Raw genomic sequence first — 22,445 nt, 5'->3', positions numbered from 1 at the left:
GCACAATTATACACCAAAAATGCATTAACGCTACAACAATTGTGCCACTACATCTTTCTGTGAGGGAGGTAAGCTTGAAAAATTACTTCAGAACAGAATGCCACAAGAAGTATGATCTGAAAAATCAAGGTTTAGTAGCAGGTTACCTGCCAAATTGTGAGAACTGCAGACTAAGGGCCCAATGTATGATGACCATAAATTCTACTTGTTTCATAATAGATGCCTGCCTTTAACCTGAGGGATCTAAATTAGTTGAAGCTGTGACATCCAGTCTTAGTCTACTTCTCAGTAAACTGAATTTGTATCAGCCTCCAACTTTGTTTTCAAGGGATAGATGGGCCTCTGATTTGTGACACGCCTGGAAAATCCTTTATAGAATATAATAAAACAGGCCCAGCAGAAGCTCAGAACCAATATATTAAAAAGTATAGAGTTTGAATTCCAGTTTTGCTTTTTAATGGGTCTTTCATGGAGACCTGTGCCAGCAAAATTCCAATGCATGTGCCATATGTCATAATTACTTGTAATCTGCTTTGAAAGAACAGAGGATGATACATTTCCATTCTATTTTCAAGTGATCAAAACCTTGTGCCTGTGCCTTTGATCCATTTTGGATCTGTATGTCCTGCAACTGCACAGGAGACATCATGCACTCCCCAGTAATAGCATGGCAACGAACTCGCTCCCAAGAAAAACATTAGCTGGAAAGGAACACAAAAAAACCTTTAACATTTATGACTGGAATTGCAAAGAAATTTTTCATAACCACAGACATGCTTGTTTAACATAAGGAGGAGATAATTTCTTGCACTGTGTGCCTGAAGATGGTAATAAAGGAGCACAGACTGCTGCCACCTCCCCTTGCATGCAGTAACCACAGTGTGCATGGCTCTGAGCATGACCACAGCAGGGGAGACCACATTCTTTCCTTTCCAGCATGGACTCCTATCCGAGGACACCTGTCTCAGGGAGTACGGGATTTATTTACAACTGAGTAGAATCTGCACTAGTAGCCTACACAAGATTAGCAACAAGCTGGACACAGACTGGCAAAGACCAGTTAGTGCAGCACACAATATCTGGCTTTCATTTGGGCAATATATTGAATTTCACAGGTCAATTTTTCTTTCTCTATTTTTTATTTTTACTGTTTTACTTTTCTTGTTTTGTTTTTTTTTTTTCTTTCAGTAACAACGGTCCTTTTTGCAAACACATTTGTGACACACGAATGTGGTCCTTACAGCTCCCTTCCCTTTGCATCTCTCAGCATGCTACATAGGAATAGGCATTCATGACAGAAACCTGTCTGTCCTGTTAGTAAGGACTGGCAGAAACGCCACCACCACCACCACAGGCAATCTATTCCTCCAAAATATGTTAATACTGGCGTTTAGAAACTGCACACTGTTCTGTAACCCTGAGGAATCCTGAAGGGTTATGTGAGATGTCTTATAAGCTATACCTTCATTCATTAACAATACAGTATTTGTATTTCTCTTAACTGTCTACTGCTGTTGACTGATCCTCTGTTAATCCCTCTCTATTCCAACCCTTTTTTTGTTGAACTGCTTCCTAGTCTGTTGCTGGCCATCTCCTATTCAGGTAATGGATTATTACAGTTTGTATGCAGAGATTCAGACTTGTCTTTACTGAACAGAACTGTTTTGTACATATCATTATCTAAGTCACTGGTGATTCTAAAGAGATCAAGATGAAGTCCAAGAGTATGACATCTACTTTCTTTTGTGTCACATTCCAGGCTTTCTACTCATGACAAATCCATACAGATTGTTAGTCTTTGTTTTTTTTCAGATGATCATGAATAGCTTTGTTATTTGCTCCAGTATTTTTCTATTAATTTAATTGAAGCAGAAAACATGTAATTCCATGTGTTGTTTTCCCAACTTTCGAAGATCAGCACAAAGTTTTCCCTCTATTCATACACTCACTTTGAATTTTTTTTTACAGATGATTGGTAATGGCTGGTAAGTTGTGTTTGGTGGCTCATTGGTAATGACAAACGAAATATAACAGTTCCTGATAATATGAAAGTATTTAAGATGGTCTATTCCCTTCTAAAGGAGAGAATTTTTCTCTGTTGATGTCATTAATCGTGAAGAAATAATTTGGTAGTTAAAACTAGTGCAAAAAGTATCAAATGTTCTGGTCCCCTTTATCAAACTCTCAATGGTAATTCTGACCCTCTGCAAGGCAGCAGGCTTTTCTTTTCCTGGTCTTTCCCCTAGGACAAATGCCCCTACGATTTCCTGTTTTACCCGATGGATCTCACTTATTCCATATTATTTGGTTCTTGACTTTTTCCTATTTGCTTGAATTACATCTTTATTCTTGTCCTTTTACTCTGCAGATAAAGTCACCAGATATCACAAGTTCTGTTTACTCCTGAAAGTTGCAGCTGTGAATCTTAAAGCCTCTGAGCTGTGCAAATATTTCTGAGAATCACCAAGGCTAGAGGTTCCCCTGTAACAATCACAGCACAAGAGTGATCTAACAGCTTTCCTCCTGATCCTAATTTTAACACATGGCTTTCCCATTAATCCCTAACCTTTGGTGGCTACTCTGTGAAATGGAAACTCTTACTTCATTCTGGGTTTAGAGAGAACAACGATTTTAAACTATTGGAAGTATAGAAAACACAGCTGGAATCTGCAGCATATCTAGGATAAGACAATTTTAGCAAACTTTTAAAATGTCTCTGTTACACTCGTTTAACATGATTCAAAACACAGACACCTCCCCATATAGGGACACACCCTGTCTTGAAGTGACACTGGCATTTAGGCACAGAAATAATTCTGGAGATCTGGACTCTGGATATTTTGCAAGTCAGTGGACACAGTATACTAAAATATTGATATAATATCTCTTTACTTTTTGCAGTAGCACACACACACACCAAACCTCACACTACCAGCAATGTGTTTTGGCAAACTGTACCATTAATGCAAATTAAATTAGGCTGCATGACATTAAGCCACTTGGGATTTCTCCAGGGCATCAGTTTAGTAACATGTGCTTTCAATCTCTATATGTTCCGTTCCCTTGGAAACAAACAAACAAAAAAACCCCAACCAAACCAAAACCCAATAAATTAAACATAAGCTGCAGCTTTTTTGTGTGTGTGCGTGTGCATGTGTGTGTGCAGAAGTCAGGGTTAATTTTCTTTTTGACAATCAAGAGCTTGCCTTAAATTCAAATATTATGCTTGTATTTTTCTGAATGACAACAAGCAGCATCAGGAGCATGCAGACCATTCCCTGTCTGCCACTGGGGTGTATTCTTCATGTATTGTTGTCATATATTGTTGCTCTCTGTTTGTCTCTTCCTTCTTCCTGCTGCCCTGTATGCCTTTTCCTTACTCCTCCAAATGCAAAAATCTCTTGTTCACCTTTATTTCCCCCCATGCCTATAGATATTTTTGCTCAGAAGACAAAAGCATTGAGACCTCAGTCTCAAGGGAAACTAGGTCTTATCTAGCAGAGATTTGAGGTCTCTGGCCACACAGCTGCAGCAAGCCTAGACTCCTGTGAAAATAGGCAACTGAATCCAGATGGGGTCCAGATGTATTAGTCGGCTGAGGCATCCAAGGTAGTAATCCATTGGACAAGAACGTTAGTCCAGGTGCAGTGCCAGGCTTACATTGCCAGACTGTATTTGGACATGGGCTGGCTTATGTCAGCCTGTGCAGATGTCTCCAATACTTCCAGTTGTGGGGTCAGTGACAGAAGACTTCTCCACATTTGTCAGTGCAGTGGTACTCCAGTGTGTAAATGATGCTCAACTGGGTCATGTTAGTCCCAAACTGTGATCCCTTACCCATCCATTCAGATGGAAGCTCACTTTTCTGGGTGCCTCACTTAGTGAACTTATCTGTCCATTCCCTGATCATGTCCATAGCCCTCTTGAACAGACTTTTGAATCACAGATATTTCGACTCTACTACCGTATAGGAATAAAAAAAACCCAAAAACCAAAACCCTAGGAAATGTGACAGTTTCCCTAGAGGCTCAATTGATTAGTTGTTATTAAAATATAAAAGGAAAAAAAAGTAAAGCCCTAAAAGACGCCTTTTTTCCCCACACAAAACTTGAGAATAATTGGAAGAAAGAGGGGAAAGGAGAAAAGAGGCTGTTATCTGCAAACTGTGAAAGTTCATGTTTGGGGCTGGGACAGGGGACTGGCAAGGAGACTTACAGCATGGCAGCACTGATGTGGTTGTGTACATCTCTGAGGTAAACACAAGGAAAAACAAGCTAATCAAAAAAGGAAAATATCCTGGAGCAAGGGAAGAAATTAAGGAGAAAGAATTGTGAAAGCCTGTGATTTTCTCATTATTCTTGTTATTTTTATGTCTTTTTTTTATTGCACTTCAGTTCTTCTAGCCTTCTGCAAGCTTTCAGTGAAATGTAAGATTTAAATAGTTGCAAATAAATGGAACTCTGTTCCCATTCTCCCTGCAAAACAACTCAAAATCTGAAAGACCATATAAACACAATCCCAATTTAGATGTTTTTGAAGTGCCATGTTTTTTAAACTAATTTTATTACAGGGAAGGAGATGGTGGACTGGCACACGAACTCTGACTCCTTTATTCATGAAAACTAGTGCCTCACAAATGACAGTGTTCATAATAATGAAAACTTGCACACACAGACACACACATACATCTGGAAGGTGCTGTGAATGTGAAGCAGGGATAACAAAAGGGGATGAGAACAGAAGAAATGAAGGATATTCTTTTAACAGTCTTTTACAGAAAGCTTGTTTAATCTCATGCTTACTTCTAAATTAGGGGTGATTTGACTGTCTCACGCAATGCAATCTCCAAAAATGTTTCCAGAATGTAGATGCGAAGGCAAAACACAATTATGGGTAGGAGCCCTCAACATTTCTTTGTTTAGGCTATTTTCTTTTGAAAAACCTGTTAGGTAATTTGTAACCTTTTGTAAGTGTTATCTTTGAAAGTGTCTTCATTTCACATTTTGTTTTAGTAGTTAAGAGCACTGCAGCACTTTTTAAGTCTCTATTACTTTATTTTACTTTTAGAAACATATTCTTATTAATCAAAATCATCTGTTTGGCTTACAGTCTGTTTTCTTTGCAGAAGTGTTTTTGGAAGCTTAACAGTGTAATTCCAGGCATGATATCGGCCCCAATGCTTTAGAATCTGGGCCTACAGAGGAACTTTATATAGCTCTTTGGGAGGAAGAACTTATACTGCCAAAGCAAAGTTCTTTGCCAGAATTAGACCCTGATTCTGTAAACTGCCTCCATTATCTGAGGTTCTGCCTAACTAAGCATGTGCACACTAACATGAATATTAAATACTTGAATTCTTGACATGTTGAGGCCTGCAGAAGACCATAATAGCTCAGGACTCAGGGACAGAAGAACTCTGAATTTATGCACCAAGTATGGCAGGTGATGATGTGGCAGTAGATTGCTGTTCAGAAACCACACCCCATGTGCCATGGAGCTCCACCTCATATGGCTTCCTTCATTCCCAAATGAAGAGGCAGTGAAAAGGAAGAGGGAGTTGGCTGGACAGGAAAACGAGTCTTGTTAAAATGTTGTGGTAGACAAGACATGGCCCAGCATTGGTTGCAAAGTTGTGTAATGTTCATTTTCAGGGAGGTGGGCATGTTCAGCCTGGAGAAAAAGAGGCTCAGGGACACTCACTACAACTCCCTGAGAGCAGGGTGTAGCCAGGTGGAGGTCAACCCCTTCTCCCAGGTAACAAGGACAAGAGAAAACAGCCTCAAGTTGTACCACAAGAGGTTTAGATTTAGAGGATATTATGAAAAAATGTTTTTACTGAAAGCATTGTCAAGCACTGGAACACGCTCCCCAGGCAAGTGGTGGAATCACCATTCCTGAAGCTATATAATGGAGGTTTACATATGGCATCTGGGGACATGGTTTAGTGGTGGACCTGGCAGTGCTGGGTTTTGGGTTGGACTTGCTGATCTTAGAAGTCTTTTCCAACACAAATGATTCTGTGAACCTATGAAATACAAAGCTTTTGATGTTACAAATCCTAGTGCATGTGTTCTACTCTGCCCTCCCTAATGTAAGAAGTGAGAACAGGCATTGGTTTCTGCTGGTGTTTTAATACTATCTTCTGACTTTGTGCTGAGAAATAAGACATCTATGCCCAAGGATAAGTCTAGATATGCTTGCAGCACTGAGAAAGACCAGCTTGCAGCCCCGCTTAAGTAAAGCTACACTTCCCTCTGCTTGAATGGGAAAACTGGGAGCTTAGACACTCAAAAAGTAAACCGAAGGAATTAGAGCTTTTCAAAAGCATTTCGGCGATTGAATTTTTAAGGCTTTTCTGAAATCCCAAAGAAGATGTATCTTGGAGGACAGAGTTAGATTGTAATAGAATGTAAAGAATAGAATGTAAAACTCGAGTAGAACTGAAGTAATCACAGAAGAATATGTATTTTTTACATTAAAACCCTAAACCAAACTGTTAATTTGAAATGGAGATATTTTAGTGTGAAAGAGAAATATAAGAGCAATAAATGCTATAAATATTCTACCCTGTACACCATGCTGTCAAATAAAAAACAGAAAAATGAAGGACATTGTCTGGTTCCAACTGCTGACTCCACTTCTTTTGGAACCAAACAAAAATATAATTTGTTGATATATAACAGGCCATGTGTGACAGCAGCACGGTTTTAAAAGTGACTTACTTTTATGAAAGAAACATGGGGGTGAAAAAAGTAAATCAGACTCAATGTTTACTATAACATTTGAGAAGAAAAAAAGTGGAAAGATTTAGAAGGGAAAGCGTGAAATGCTAGACAAAAAGAAAGGTACAGTAAAGGTATAAGGAAGTATATCAGAGAGCAAAATATTTCAGATGTCATTTTAGTAAAGGCTCTAATTTAGGGGAAATGAGGTATATTTTCCAACAGGAAAATCTGATTTGCTGTAACATTCCCATTCTGGACTGGTATGATTTTTTTTTTTTAAATGAAACCTAAGTGTTTTATAGAAAGTTTCTGTCTCATATACTTATGGAGAACTATATAAACAATGTGTTGTGAGTGACTCCAATGGCTCAAAATTTTTTAATTTTCCCTGCAGTTTTGATATCTGAAACCTGTTTTATTTACATACTTTGTATTCGTTAACATCTGATTAATGAAAACAGTCTTTTCAGAAACCAGAATAATGCCCAAATCTAATTCAGAGTATTCTGAATGAAAATGCAGACATTTCACTGCTATCTATAGGTTTGGACTGTATCTCAGCACTATAAAAGTAATTGCCCAGAGCTGCACAATTGCTGCAGCAACAATGACCCACTTTCTTGCTTTAGACAAAGCACAACCCCAAGGTAAGCCAGCTGCTCCTGGTGTGGCATGCCAGGGGCATGCAGAGGAATTTACTTAGGGGATCAGGGTGTTCTCTACAGAAAGTAAACTCCTGCCTCATTCTCTTGGCAGGAAGGACGGCCTCATTAATGTCACAGTAAGGCTCGAGTTAGCTCACAACACTAAAACACCTTCAGCTAGTACAGCCTGGTATGTCAGCTGCAGATATGGTACTGCCTGTGTAAGTGATCAGCGATGGATTCAACTCTGATGTCTACCATGTGTGTCTGCTAGGGTGGCTGGATGTATAACTTCCCATTTCAAAGAATAGCTGAGAGCTTACTCAACAGAATAAATAGAGGTGTCACTCCAAAGAGAGAGAAATTGCCTTCTGGGTACTCCACTGACTGTTTATTAGATATCCTTGGATTATATGGGAAGCTTGGATAACTAAGCTAACCTAAATATCTGCTCAGGTGTAGATACCAACAAATTGATGAGATTTACTTTACCCAAACTCTCCTTTAAATGACTACATAAAACACATCATATGTAAACTTTAATGCTGCATGAAATAGAATTAGTCAATGTTTCTTTGGTTAGCCCTAGGGCTGCCCACTGAACATCTTATACCATGGTTTCAAAAGCTCTTTTAGAGCTTACGCTTTCTTGACAAAAATCTTATAAAATATTAATTTGAACATTTCATCCTCATCTTAAATGTCCTACAGATATGTAATGAACTTTATCACAAAAAACTATGGAGTTACTCTGTTTTGAAAGCATCCTGTTATGGTTTTAGTAATACATGTTGTATCTAATATTGGAATGTAAAAATTATTGCTTCCTTAATTTCAGATTATGTAACACTAAATCTGTCTGTTTGCAAGAAAATGATGTATGATGGGCTGGGATTTTATTTAGATGGTGCCTATTTTAAATTGAAGTATGCGGAATGTTATGCAGGTTCATTTCTGTTTTATCTGCAGTCTGTGAATTGTCTTCCATCCTGTGCTTCATTCCAAACTGAGCTGCCTCTGGGGAACAGTGCAGACTACTACTTTGTGTTGTCACCTAGTGTGCTGACAGGATGAAGAAAAGTGTTTGGCACAGCCTTTCATTGGTAACATATACTGATAGACACAAGCGTGTCCCAGTCAAGCTGTTCAACATTTAAATGTGTAATTAAATATAATCACTATCCACATTAGGGCTGACAGTTTATGCTCTTTTTATAGTAAACTTTGTACTTTTGCTCATCAATCACTTTTTGTTTTTCTAGTAATTCATACTGCAGTGGTAATGAGACAGGATATTTGACTCAAAAACCCCTTTTTTTCCTCAAATCCAAAACATGGTATTCCTATCAGAAAGTGAAAATAGCCTTTTATGTTTGGGGTCTTACCTGCTCATACCTGACAATATGAACTCAGCCTATGGAGTGAATTACTGCATGACTGAAGGGGGACTGCCAGTGAGAAAATAAGTGTTTATGGGATCATGTTGAATATATTTAGCTGGTTTCTGGTTGGAGTATACATACTAGATTTGACCCTAGCTATCATCTTGTCTATTCTGGATATTGTGCAGTTATTTTTACTTTCATTGTAAGTGCAGTATGTGCTTTTGTCTTTGAAGCACAAAAGCATCTAATGGAATAAGAGAAAATTTGAATGCAGGGAAGACTGCATTTGCTCCATTCTCTTATTAAAGAGGAGAATAAATATTTCACCTTAGGTCCAAATAAGCAGATCTATCCATGAGAAAAGAAAGATCCTGTCAGTGAGACATTTTAATAAAGATCCATTTAATTGTATTCCTATGAAAGACAGTGATGAAAAAAATAAGTAGGAAACCTCATCCTGGATAAGAGCAGATAAAAAGATGGCTGGCCTATCCAGAACATCAATTGAATTCTGCTTCTATTTGTATCAGATAGGTTATTAAAAACTTAAACCTGATATCTAGGTGATGTTACTCATTGATTATGATGAGAGGGAGCACTGACGATTTCAGATATCCCATACTAAGTACATCCTACAAGTCCTCTAATCCCAGCCCTGACTCTAGGGAAGTTTCAGTGGCTGCTGAGTATCAGGGTAATAAGTAAGGCTAGATCAGGGAATGGATACCTGCCTCCAGTATTTTTCTCAGCTGGTCTTCAGTGCCTATTTTTTCCAGACTCTATGTGCAGAATCTGTCATTGAATTCAGATAAAGATGATCCAATAAACAACATTACTAGGCTTAGTTCCTGTGCTGAGGGAACTAGGGTTTATAGTAAACTGCTAACAGAAAAGCTATGGTGAAATGGCTTGCCAAAGTCATACAGTACATCAGTACAAGAGATGGAAATAGGATCTTGACTCCATACTCTCCAACAATCCACTGTCAACTGGGCTGAGCTGCAGCAGCATTATTAGGTTAACTTATCCAACAGCGTTTCCTCTTAGATTCATACATCTGAGCTACCCTCAATGCCAAAATCACGTTTTCACCTCAGAATTAGGATTTCAGGACTATCTAAACACAATGCCACAAGAAATAAATTATACCACATAGATTTTGATTGGATTACAAAGCAACAGAGCTGGCAAAACAAGAACTTAAGACTTCGTCTCAGTGTGGTGTTGGTGGATCCAGTGTTACTTGTAAATCACATCAGGCTGGTCGCTGATGAATTTTTGGTGGAAGGATGGTGACATCTAGTGGTACTGCTCTTCTCCCAGCACTTCACATTGTCTCGGAGCATGCTGTCACTAGTACAGCAATGTGATTTTACAGACTTAATTCATTCTCTTTCTGAAAGAAAGAGATACTTTATGCAGTATCAGCTTTTTATCAAACAGTGTCCACCTCTGAAAATTTCAAACATAATTGCTCCTTTTGTTGTTATACTGGAAAACAAAAGTTGTCATAAAGGAGTGATTCAGCAACTTGCAAACAAAGCTGTATCGTAAAACACTGCAAACATTGCAATAACTTTTCTTTCCAAACTCATGATTTAAGTTCAAGAGTTACTTGCCTCAGAATGACATGATAGGCTGTGTTTCAGTAGGGACTTATGGAGTGATGCAGGGAGTGACATAATCCTCACTTTAAAAAAAAATTGTTAAGAAAGGACATAACAAATCACACTTTAGGTGCTTTTTGCTCTCTGGCTGCATAATTATAATCTAGAGATCTAACTGCAACAGTTGAAATTAGGTAAAATAAATAACATTAAACAGACAAGTATAATAAAGCCTATAATAAAGTCTAATCTGCTCAATCAATGAAAAAACTGCCAGAAATGTGTGTTACAGAGAAATCTGGACAATGAAAGATGAAAGATATAGGTACATAGAGTAACCAAAGTATTGTCTATAACAGAAAACTGATCAGTTTCAGGGTTTGTTTGTTTTTACTTGAGCTTGAATATGTGAATTATTGACCTGCCAGAGCAGCCCACAGTCTGGACTGCTTGAGGTGGCTGCTGGGCATGGGCAGAGGACATTCCTATTGAGCTGTATGGGACCCTTGGTTTGGGAGCTAAAGCAGGTTCACTGATGGAGGTACGCTGTCCTATGCCAGATGCCTTACTAGAACACATGTAACCTGTTATTCTAATGTGACAGGTACCAGTCAGATGCTCTCCAGCTCTTAGCTGCCAGCAGGTAAAAAGACCAGTCTGGCTGAACAGGAAGCTTTCACAGGGACTCACGGGGCAAAAAAAAAAGTTTTTTATGACCTTTGGAAGAAAGGGCAGGCAACCTAGGAAGAGTTCAAGGATGTCTTGAGGTCATGCAGAGAGAAAATTAAAAAGGTGAAAGCTCAGCTAAAGCTCTACCTGGCTTGTATATACATTAACTTCATTTTATACATTAGCTTTATTTTATTTTACATTAGCTTTATTTATATACATTAGCTTTATTTGTTGCAACACTAGTGTAGCACTGGTGTTCTACATCCAGTCCTTCATTTTCATACTGAGCCAAATCTACTCATCAGTCTTCCCTTTGCATGATCTCTTGAACACTATAGCTGGCTCCACTCATTTTCTCCTAAAAGCGTACATTTTTCTCCTAAAAGCGTACATTTTTCACCAGCTGGCTATTGTAATTGTGCAAATGACAAGCTCTCTAATTGCAAATGTTCAACTGTCACTTAGCTATCACATCAGCATCCAAAGAGCTCTACACCTTTCAAAATGACAGGATATTATTTCCTCCAGTCAATCAAGTTGTTTATTTCAGAAACTCTTTCCAACTAATTTCACAATAAATATTTTTCATTTAGCTCTAAGTTATCTCACAGAGTAGAGATTAAAATTAGATGGATTTTCTGCACATACAAAACAGACCTTGGGAAAATTGTATGCAAGGGCCTGAAACAGGCCACATGGAATGCCCACTAGTTAGATGTTCCCCAAAATGCATGGGAATATGTGAGGTATTCTTTTGTAATTGCAACAATAGAATGAAATACTATATAAAATTGAGTAAGAAGTCTAGTCTTCCCAAAGGATTTCTGGTTTTTTTAGCTAATGGCCATCAAGGCAGTGAAACTAATCCTAGTCAAAGCATGTTTTCAAGATAAGCTTTTATCTATACAGCAGTATGAAGCCAGAGTGGTCTTAAATGTCATCACCATTCTCAACTGCCCTGCTGTAATGGCATGTAAAGCCACAGCAGGCAGAAAGTGCCTGCGCACCTATTTAATTCCCAGTTGGAAGGCTCCTCGCTTTGAAACAAGGGGCTTTCGTTAAATTCATCTGGGCTCTAGGCTTTCACATGAGAACTAGAAAGTGAACCAACTTTGAAGTTATTTCTTTTAACTTGTTCTCCTAATTAAAATGAAGCTTGGGTAAGAAACATATCTTCCCCTCTCCCCCTCCCTCTCCCCCTCTTACTACCATAGTCCTGTAAACAAAGGTGCTTTGATTTGCTTTAAACGGGGATGAGGAGTGCTGGTGGTTGGTGGTGGGTGTGTGGTTTGATCTTTGATCTATAGATGAACATACACAACCTTAGCCCAAAAGGAATTTGCTTGAGGAACTACATTAAAATGACAGTTGAAACATAATGCAAACTTAATTCTAACTGATGGTTTTGGACTGCTGTGCACTTCTAGAAGTACTTTGATTTTGAAGGATGCATAATGGAAGACTTCAGTCTGTGAAATGAATTTTGTATTGTTATAAAAATATTTGGAAATCATATAGGAAATACTATTTTATTCACAGATATCAATTAGTAAAGATGATAATGACTTTTCTCTCCTGCATGTATGTATGCGATGAGTTGCTCTATGTCATCATCTGGCAGCTGTTGTTGTCACATATAATACGTTTTAAAACAAACTAAAAGGGTAAGTCATAAATTATGAACATCTCAATAGCTAAGACTGTGTCTATTCCAGTATGTGGACTTTTACGTGGGGCACACAGCCCACTCCTGTTAGCTAAGCTGAAAAAGGCTGTAAAGAAAACAAACAAAAAAATATTCTAAACATAGAAATTTCATCTGAAGCAGACATGAAGAAGCTGACATCCTCTCTTTAGGCATTAAGTCAGTCACAGAGAGATACTGTAAGTATGGATATGAAACTCTCTCCATTATGTGATCCCTGTGATCCCATTTGGGTTGTGTCTTCTGGTGAAGATTACTTAGGAAGTGTATGCACACAAGCAGCTTCTATACTTGCATATAAGAGATACTGAGACTGCCAGTAATTAATATCTATGCACTCTCATCTCTGAGTGAATACATTTAGTGCACACTGTCTCATTTCTAAGTTTCAGAAACAGAGCATGTATTCCACCCCTTCCTACAGACTAGTTTCAGCATGATGACCTGCACTACTTTCTGGGCTTCAAACTGACACTCCCCAGTGACCTTCCTGCAGGAACTGAGATACAAGGACTTTTTCTAGTTTCAATTTTAGAGATTTAAGGCTGTGACATTCACTTTAGCATTTGTTCTGAACATTTTAGGCAGGATAAGCTTCCTAATCCAAGCTCTTTTTAAGCATTCATTTAACCATTACAAAGATGATATGGGTTTATAGATTTTGGATCATTTGAATATTGCAGGTTATCTCAGTAAAAGAAGGAAAACAGATCCTTTTTTAAACTATCACTTACTTTTTCGAAGCAAGAGACCTGTGGCTGCATATCAAAATTTTATCAAAAGCTTATGACACAGCTAGCAGCCAAAGCACGCCAGCACCTTTTACAAGACTATCTATTGGGTCATTTTATCCGAGCCCTTGCACCTCCTACCTCAAGATGAATGACACTAGAATATGTGCCAAGCAAATAAAATTAACCTGTGATGGAAACATCAGTAGTTGAGGGATTTTAAGTGTAGGTTAAAGCATAGCACTGGTTCCTGACATCTCTTATCTAATGTTACAGTCGGTATCAGCCCTGGAATGAAGCAGGGAAGATAAAAATAGTTCTTTAAACATTCACTTACTTCATCACTTATATTCAGTTTCTGCACTGAACTTCATGAGGGTTTAATATATCCCATGTAAAAGTTGCTCACAGTATCATATGGCTGCAAAGCAGGAAATTCTGATTTGACAACATGATGAAAATGGTTTTTAACAGTGGTAAAATGTTAGTAGTCCTGGTATGGGTAACATAGTCCCTTTTATGAATGAATGGGTTTAGTATGGTCACATATCCCTGACACAAATGCAAAACTGAAAGAAATGCAAGAAAGGGCTGTTGAGATCATCAGGGAAATGGAGATCTGCCTGTGTGAGAAGAGCTTGTTAAGTGTCTGTCAATGAGGACTGAGGTGATATGACTGGCCTCCATCAATATTTTAGAAGGCCAACACTGAAGAGAACAAAAAGCTAATTAAACTAAAAGACAATGTTGGCACAATGACAAGCAGGTATAAATTGACCATGAATAAATTTAAGGATGAAATGAGAAGAATATTTCTGATCAGCAAAAGAAACAAGTTTTGAAAGAGGAGATACAGCAGTAAAATGCCTAAGAACAGCACATGGTGATTTTCCTTAACAACTTGTATAAGTTTGACATGGCTGGCTGTGATCACAAGGAAGGATATTCAGTAAAGGACATGGCCAGTGTCCTTTATCACTCAAGAGGAAAACAGGCTTTTGGATGCCATTGGAGACTGCAGTATGTAGGATGAGGAAAAGGCAGGGTGGTTACTTTCTAAAAGGTCAGTCATCTGACCTAAGGCCTTGTCCCTTCACCCACCTGGTGAAGAGAGTGTCTGGATTCAAAACTAAATACTCAGATTTTAAATACTTGATGCTAAACTTAGTTGCAACTTAACATCTAAATCTGTCTTTTATAACATAGTTTGTGAATCATAGACTAAATGGCAGTTTTTGTTTAGCTATGGATTAACACTAGTTTAACTTCTATTTCACTTCCTCTTAAAGAAAATGTTTTTGTACTCTATATTGTTTGAAAATCTCAACCCAAACTCTGGGTTTGGGTTTCTGGGTTGAAAATCTCAACCCAAACTCTCTGTCACCTACTCCCAAAGTTCCTCTAAATTCCAAAGATTCTACCACTTCAGCAGTGAACATCAGATCAGCAGAAAGCTAAGCAGAAGTTGAGGAAAGAAAGCCAATTATCTGGGATGTATGCAACATGTTTCCTGTCCCAATCCCACACCACACATAATTTCCAGTACCACTCCTAGTTCGGAGGAAAACACAGGAAAAAACAACCGATCTCCCACGACTATTGCAAATAATCAAGTTTTAAAAAGTAATGACAGAGAAAAAGTTTTAAGAATAAATATTGAGCTTCATTTGTCCCCTCAAGAGAAATACCCTCAACTTTTCCAAGCATCTCCAACACAAACACGGAGTTACTGCGGCATTCTTGCGGTGTCGGTATGCCACTTTTAGCTCATTTCGTTTCACAAACAAAGGCCGTAACAGATCGTATTTTAGCAGAGTTTAATTCCTTTATTAAAGCCAGACGCTGCAGGCTGTGGTGTGTGTGACGGAGTCATTCCAGTTTACACTCGGCGCTGCGGGCACCCGCTGTCCCGCTCTGACGGCCCAGCCCCAGCGAGGCACCGGCGGGCTCGGGCTCCTCTGACCCGGGCCTGAGGAGAGCCCGCTCCAAGGTGTCCTCTTCCCCAGGGCAAGCAGGTACACGCTCCTTCGAGCGTTCGTCCTTTACTGCGAGGGACAGAACGAGAGGACACAGCCTTACGCTGCGCCAGGGGGGGTTCAGTTTGGCGATCAGGCGGAATTTTTTCACAGAAACGTGATTACACTGGAATAGCTTGCCAGGGAGGTGCTGGAGTCACCGTCCCTGGAGGTGTTTAAGGCAAAACTGGATGTGGCACTCAGTGCCATGGTCTGTTTGGCGTGGTGGTGTTCGGTCACAGGCTGGATTCGACGCTCGCAGGGGTCTATTGCAGCCCCACAGACCGTGCGGCTGTCAATGTCACACAAGGCTCCCACGACCAGGCTCCGCCTGGGGCGGGGTGCGGACCCTGCCGCCAGGCCCGGCACTTCCGGGCCGGCGCTCGCTAAGCATTTTGGGAGCTGTAGTTCCCGCGCGGTAAGGGCCGTACTCCGACCATTGCGCACGCGCAGAAGTCTACGGGCGCGGCGCCGCCGGGGCGATCGGCGCCATCTAGCCACGTGACCCCCAAGGCTCCGCCGCTTCCTGCCCCCGCAGCCCGCTGCGGGAGGAGCCGCTCGCCGACTGGCAGGCGGGATTATCACGTGTCCCCCAGGGGCCAATGAGGTGCCGGGATCCCGCGCACCGCCCCTCCGCCATTTCCGCGAGATGGCGGCGCTGGGCGCCCGGCGGCTGCTGCGGCCCGGCCGGCGCTGGTTCTCGGAGACGGCGCCCGGCGCCCCCTCGCCGCCCCCTAGCCCGCTCTACCCGCCCGTGGTGGCATCCGTCACGGCCAAGAGCAAAGCGGCCAAGTTGCGACGCCGGGAGCGCTTCAACCAGCTGGTACACGCGGCGGCCACGGTGGAGGAGAAGCTGCGGCTGTACGGGAAGCGGCAGCGGCCCAAGTACATGGTGTACCCGCAGACCTTCGCCCTCAACGCCGACCGCTGGTACCGCAGTTTCACTAAAACCGTCTTCGTGCCGGGGATGCCCCCGAGAGCAGCGGCCGCGAAACCCCCGGTAGAGGCGGAGGGGACGACCCCCGAGGCCGGCAGAGCCCCGGAGCCGGGAGCGGCGGAGGCGCCGGGGGCTGTGGAGGCACCGGGAGCTGCGAAAACCCCGAAGCCCGCGGCGGGAGCGGCGGCGTATCTGAATATGGGCGACCTGCGCTCCCTCGTCTGCGACGCCCTCCTGCAGGAGAGCTTCTACCAGAACAAGAAGCGGCCTTTCCTCTACCGCGACCAGGATCACACGCCCGGCCCTTTCCTCACGCAGCTCGCTTCCACGCTCGCCGCGTTCCTGTCCGGTCGCAACCCACTGCTGGCCGCTTCCTCCCTCGGTGCGGAACGGGGTTGGCAGGGAAAGGGACGTGGGAACCCTCGGGCGGTGGGGCCAGTCTGTGAGCCGGCACAAGTGTCGCTGGCATAGCTGACTCGTTCAGACCGTCAGTAGTAACTGGTCTCTATCATTTCACATGGATTTGGGGTTTTGCGGTTGACTGCAGCTACAGAAGAAGAATTGGAAGGGTTTTGACTGCAAGGGGGGAATCACTGTTTTTCTGTATTCTTTGTTCTGTTTCAGATCTAAAGCCTGAAGTTAACTATTACTGGCATCATGGTGAGGAAGTTGTTGTTCATGGACATCGAAAGGGTAGAGTTGATCCTGTGCGATTCCAGATAGATGATAGCCCACACCTCCAGATCCGTGTACCAAAGCAGCTTCCTGAGGTGTGGATGTTTTCAACAGCAAGTTAATACCGTGCATTTTCACTTTTGTTTCTGACAGCCATTGAAACCATGCATAGGTAGTCTGTGCAGGACCTGGTTAATCAGTATGTAGCATATTTGGGTGTTTTTCAAGTCTTAATTACTACTTTGTGGTAATTGCTTTGCAGATATTGAGATAGTCTTCTGAACTTTGGTCCTCTTTGTACTTTAAATTGCATGTTGTATTTAATTCAATTGAATTTTAAATGTTCTATGCTTGGAAATAAGGCAAGAATAAGAAATGTGCTGTGGAACGTTCTCAGTGGAGGAGAATAGTGGGAGTGTAGGTAAAAAAAAAATAAAAGCACATATACTCTGAATGTTGTTACTGTTGTTCTGGTTGTTACTGCTCAGTAGTTATTTTCTTGAATGGTAGGTTCTTTGGAGGTATATTCTGTTTCACTATTGTAACATTTTTCTTGTTATTTGTACAATGGGAATTATGTAGCCAGTGAGGGTCTCTGTGGTCCAGGTTTCACCACAAACAGAAAACTGTCCTGCTTTCTGTAAACACAGGACCTTTATTGCTGACTTTGTTGTACAATTTGTTTGGGCTGGTGTTGTTAGATGCTACAAACCTTGGTATTTTAGAAGAACTGTGTAGGCAGTTGAAAATGTTGTGTAGTGTAGAAAACCAAATCTGTAGACATAGTTGGCAGATTCAAGTTTATTGGCTGCTGATAGAAATGTTTTTACTCCTTTTCTAAAGAAGCAGGTTCTGGTTTTGGAAGGTAGTGATGATTGGCAGCTTTTTAAGCGTAATTTCATGTATTTTTTGTATGTTGTGGAAAAAATAATACAAGATGACTGTGCTAGCACTCAGCACAAGATGAGAAGTTCTCTTGCAAAAATTTCAATTAAGGTTGTCTGTGTGGTGTATGTAAGCAGGATTTGCACTTTCTGCTGTCTGACCAGGAAGTGATGTATTATGTGAGGCCTGATGTCATAAATATGATTTACATTCTAGCTTTTCTTTCTTCTGCTGTCTTCAAGGTTGTACCCCTGGAGTCAGATCTTGGAGATGTTCCTGTTATTGATCACAAGCCTTCCAAACTGCCATTGTTCAAAAAGCAGTATGAAAATAAAGTATTTATAGGTAAGAGTTTTTAATTGTGAAATACTAGTTACCTGTTTTTAGTAAAAAAAGAAAACCCAAAAAACCAGCCAAACAAAAACAACCAACCCCAAAGCAAATGCCAACTCAATCTTTCTTATTCCATTAATGCAAAAAAGTTGTGTATTTTTATCTACAACTATGGTCTATAAATATATGTAGTGTATAGATCTTTTTGAGATTTCATGTCAGTTAGGCAATGGGGAGTAGCATTCGCCTGTGCATATGGTACTGTATGTCCAAATTTGCTTGAAGAAGTTCAGTTGAATAGAAAATTGACAGAAAACTTTGAACTTTGATGCATCTCCAGTTGCCAGAGACATTTTAGTATGTGAACTCCTGCCTTTTGGAGGTAGGCAACTCCTCACAGATCTACATTAGAAGTTCTAAGTTTATTTTCAGAGTCTGATAATGAAGATGCGTTTGTATACATAGTAAAGAGTGTTTTATCTCTGACTGATTGTTTCATTTTGGGAAGCACAGGATCAAAGGTGGCAGATCCATGCTGTTATGGACATACCCAGTTTCATCTTCTTCCCGACAAACTGAAACGGGAGAGGTTTGTAAAAGAGCGGCTTGAGGATCAGATTGAAGTTGTTTATCGGTCTAATGGAATTGCAAGTCTCTTTGCCTGGACAGCAGCACAAGCAATGTATCAAGGTGAGACAGGCAGCTTGACAGATTGTTGCTGGTTATGAATGCGTGCTGTAAAGTTCTTTAACCCTTTCTGCCCACCACCTTTTTCTAATGTTTTTTTCTTTCCAAAGATCATCTTTTAAGTAAGTCTTTATAGATGGAATTGAATTAGTAAAAGAGAGTTAGTGAAGACTTTGAGTATGTTGAATCAAGGGAATTAATTACAGAGAAAAATACTTTTTCGTATATAACAGTGAGCCTGTGCAAGAACCTCAGTCTTGCTTTCACTTGCTCTTTCCACCTTAAGAGGGAAGTGTGGTAGATATTGAACAGGTTTGAGTTTTTTTTCTTCTGGAACAACTGTGTTAGTTAGCCCTTTTTTCAGTAATTTAAATTGCATGAAAATAAAAGGAATGAAAGAAAAATATCAGCAGCCTTACATTAGGATTTTGTGCCTACGTTTGTCTAAAAACATCCCAGACAATCACTCTTTTGCTTATTGTTGTAAATATAATTGTTACTGTAAGACACCTGATGGCTTGGAGTTTCAGTTGAGAAACAGCACATGTAAGAAAATCCTTTGACTATGGTGTATATTGCTTCCTCTGCATCAAATTTTTTATGTAATGGTGACTTAGCTTCTTTGTGGATGTAAAATGTTGAAGCCAAGTAAACCTTGTCTTCAGAGTTGGTCAGAGCTGTAAATACATAATGAGTTATAAGGATAGCATTATTCAAATGTTTTTTCTTCTCTAACAGTTTCTAGCATTGTTGCACATAATAGTAATATTTTTAAAAATATTTTTGTGTGTAGTAGTGTGCATGCATAAATATTTACATATTTTTAACATACTGTTAAAGCTCAGTGGGGGTTGCTTAAAACCTTAGTACTTACTGTCACAGTGTTCTTGGTGCCTGGCTGGTTGCTATAGTCAGTTATGCTTGTACATATGTGTGCATGCTTTTGTCATGAAACAAATGCTCACTGCCTCAAGAGAATCATTGAATAGTAAAAAGACATTTTTCCTCAGCTCATTTGCAGAACTTTGGATGCATTAGTAACTTAACTGTTTGGGCAAAGTCGCTTGGCTGATCAGTGAGTGGATTTTACCACCTGGTGATAGGGAGCTGTGTACAAAATAAAAATATACCGCTGTGTCCCTGATAGTGGACATACCTTTTTTTGGTGATTGTGTTTTGGTTAATCTGTATGAAAAATGCTTGTGTTGCTAAAGCAGACAGGACTTTTTCTCTACTAGGCAGCTGCTGCAATTCCCAGTGTTTTTCTATATTTCAGGACTGGGGTTTAGGGGTGAGTGTGTGCTGAAAGAAATCTCAAGTCCTGTTGTATTTGTTTATTTTGTAGGATTCTGGAGTGAAGCAGATGTGACCCGTCCTTTTGTATCGCAGGCAGTAGTGACTGATGGAAAATATTTTGCTTTCTTTTGTTACCAGCTAAATACTTTAGCATTAACTGCAGAAAATAGTAAAAACAATCCTCGAAAGAATATCTGTTGGGGTACAGACAGTAAGCCACTGTATGATGTTGTGGAAGATGGTAATGTGAAAGGCTTTAATGATGAAGTTCTGCTTCACTTGGTTCGTTTTCTGCTAAACAGACCAAAAGAGTTGTAAACCATTAAACCACACTTAAAGTATGTGCCTGAACTTCATTGTAACTCCATGAAGTGTGAGCTTATACTATGCCTTCATTTTAGTCAGATATTTGTCTAGCAAACACTATATACGTATTTTATGTTATTTTGGGCCTTCTTTCTTCTTTTTTAATGTATACTGTACACTGACAAATAAATGTCTGGAATACCTTAAAGTCTTCTGTATATTTTCTCTTAAAAGCATACTATGCTAACTCAGTGTCATGTGAGTATGTTTTTTTAGCAGATCCACAGGTCCATATTGAGCTGTCACAACAAAGTATGAATTAATGTCCTCATCTGATAGTGTCACTAGGAAGCAGCTGCCTTGATACTCAGCACCAGGGATAAATTTCTAATTTTGTGTCTGAGAGGAATTTAATGCTTATCCATTCTAAAGAGAAAGTGAGCTCAGAATAAAAAGTGTTTCTTAGTGAATGGTTGGTTAGTTAGATAGAGAAATGTTTAGACATGGTAGTATAAACATGGTGCTTCCAAAGACTGTTGTGAACATGCATACACAATTTTAAGCTGTCACCTCCAGAACCATGGAGAGATCTCTCAAATGCATGTAGAGTCTACAGTTTTCCCTTGAGCGTGGGTCCTTCATTTCAGCTGTTGGTATCTTGATGTTTTCATTGCTGATTCTTTGATGGCTTAAAAGTGTAGACCACAAGCTGTAGACCACAGCTGAGCCCCAGCCTGGGATGTCTGATTCATAAAATACAACATTATAGAATCATAGAGTAGTTTGGGTTGGAAGAGACCATTAGAGGTCATTTATTCCAAGCTTTCTGGAGTCAGTGGGAACATCTTCAACTAGATCCAGTTGCTTAGACCTGTGCCCATCCTGACCTTGCATATTTCCCGGGAAGGGGTATCCATCAACCATCTCTCTGGGCAATCTGTTCTACAGCACTCATTGTAAAAAACTTTCTAGTGCATCTAGCCTGAATCAACCCTCTTTCAGTTTAAAACATTACCTGCCTTGTCCTATTGTGTAAGACATAATGACTGGTTACGGATATTTACTTACCAAAAAATGTATCTGCTTCTGAGCTAACTAAACGTGCCTAGAATTTTATGTAATTTCATCCACTCTGCTTGATCTTTCTGGAATCCTGCAGTGTTCTTGTGAAGAGTCAAGTAGTTTGTTTTTAAACAAAGTAGTGAATCACTGAAATACTGGCCTGCACATTCTTCAGTATGGGCAACAGCCCACTTCCTGTTGTAAAGTGGCCTACAAAGTACTTTGCTAATGGAAGATTAGGTAGTTGCAGAGTTTTACTTGACTGGTACTTTGCTGCGTTAGAAAGTGTTGCCACTTCTCCACCACCAAGTGATAATATAAGTAAGATGTGCATAAGTACTGGTTATTTTTTAAAAGAAGTCCTTAAGTGCTCTTTTTGTCTTAACAATGCATGACTGTTACCAGTTCTGGTAACTGCTGATCCTTGGATTACATAAATGTTCCTTGTAGTAACAGAAGATAAAGTGCTGGGTAAGAATGTTGATTATAGAGAATGACCTGTGACCTAGCTTAACAGGGAGTGGTTGATACTTGTTGTCTGGTCTGATTAAGGGATGATGCAAAATGAATGGAAGGATATGAAAAAAGCAGTTGGATATTCTGACCCTAAGGCAGTCTTTACAGTTGGTGTCATATATTACACTCCTCAGTTTGAGATTCACTTGAGTTGCATACAGCTAGTGACTATGAAAGCTGACATGTACAGTCAAAGAAACTCATGCTCCCAGAGATAAAAACCACTAATTTTTCTGTGATTCAGCCTTTTGTCTATCCTGAGGC

General features: G+C 40.2%; 1 protein-coding gene across 1 annotated transcript; it reads left to right on the top strand.

Annotated features, from left to right (window-relative positions):
- Positions 1–16,102: 16,102 nt before the first annotated feature.
- Positions 16,103–20,811, top strand: MRPS30 (mitochondrial ribosomal protein S30). The gene is made up of 5 exons (XM_085042402.1): positions 16,103–16,803; positions 17,046–17,191; positions 18,224–18,326; positions 18,828–19,004; positions 20,347–20,811. The coding sequence occupies exons 1-5, from the start codon at positions 16,134–16,136 to the stop codon at positions 20,613–20,615; spliced, it is 1,365 nt and encodes a 454-aa protein (XP_084898528.1). The 5' UTR covers positions 16,103–16,133; the 3' UTR covers positions 20,616–20,811.
- Positions 20,812–22,445: the final 1,634 nt, after the last annotated feature.

The sequence above is a fragment of the Lichenostomus cassidix genome, chromosome Z (assembly GCF_008360975.1).
Source record: "Lichenostomus cassidix isolate B80296 chromosome Z, HeHo_3.0, whole genome shotgun sequence".
NCBI classification, from domain to species: Eukaryota; Metazoa; Chordata; class Aves; order Passeriformes; family Meliphagidae; genus Lichenostomus; species Lichenostomus cassidix.
This window is presented reverse-complemented; position numbering and strand designations above follow the sequence as displayed.

What these genes read in the sequence shown, in the direction of transcription:
- MRPS30 (XM_085042402.1), top strand. Translation starts at nt 16,134, where the DNA reads ATGGCGGCGCTGGGCGCCCGGCGGCTGCTGCGGCCCGGCCGGCGCTGG. An exon ending in GCTGGCCGCTTCCTCCCTCG is followed by an intron (nt 16,804 to 17,045) that starts GTGCGGAACGGG and finishes GTTCTGTTTCAG; the next exon opens with ATCTAAAGCCTGAAGTTAAC. An exon ending in AGCACAAGCAATGTATCAAG is followed by an intron (nt 19,005 to 20,346) that starts GTGAGACAGGCA and finishes TTTATTTTGTAG; the next exon opens with GATTCTGGAGTGAAGCAGAT.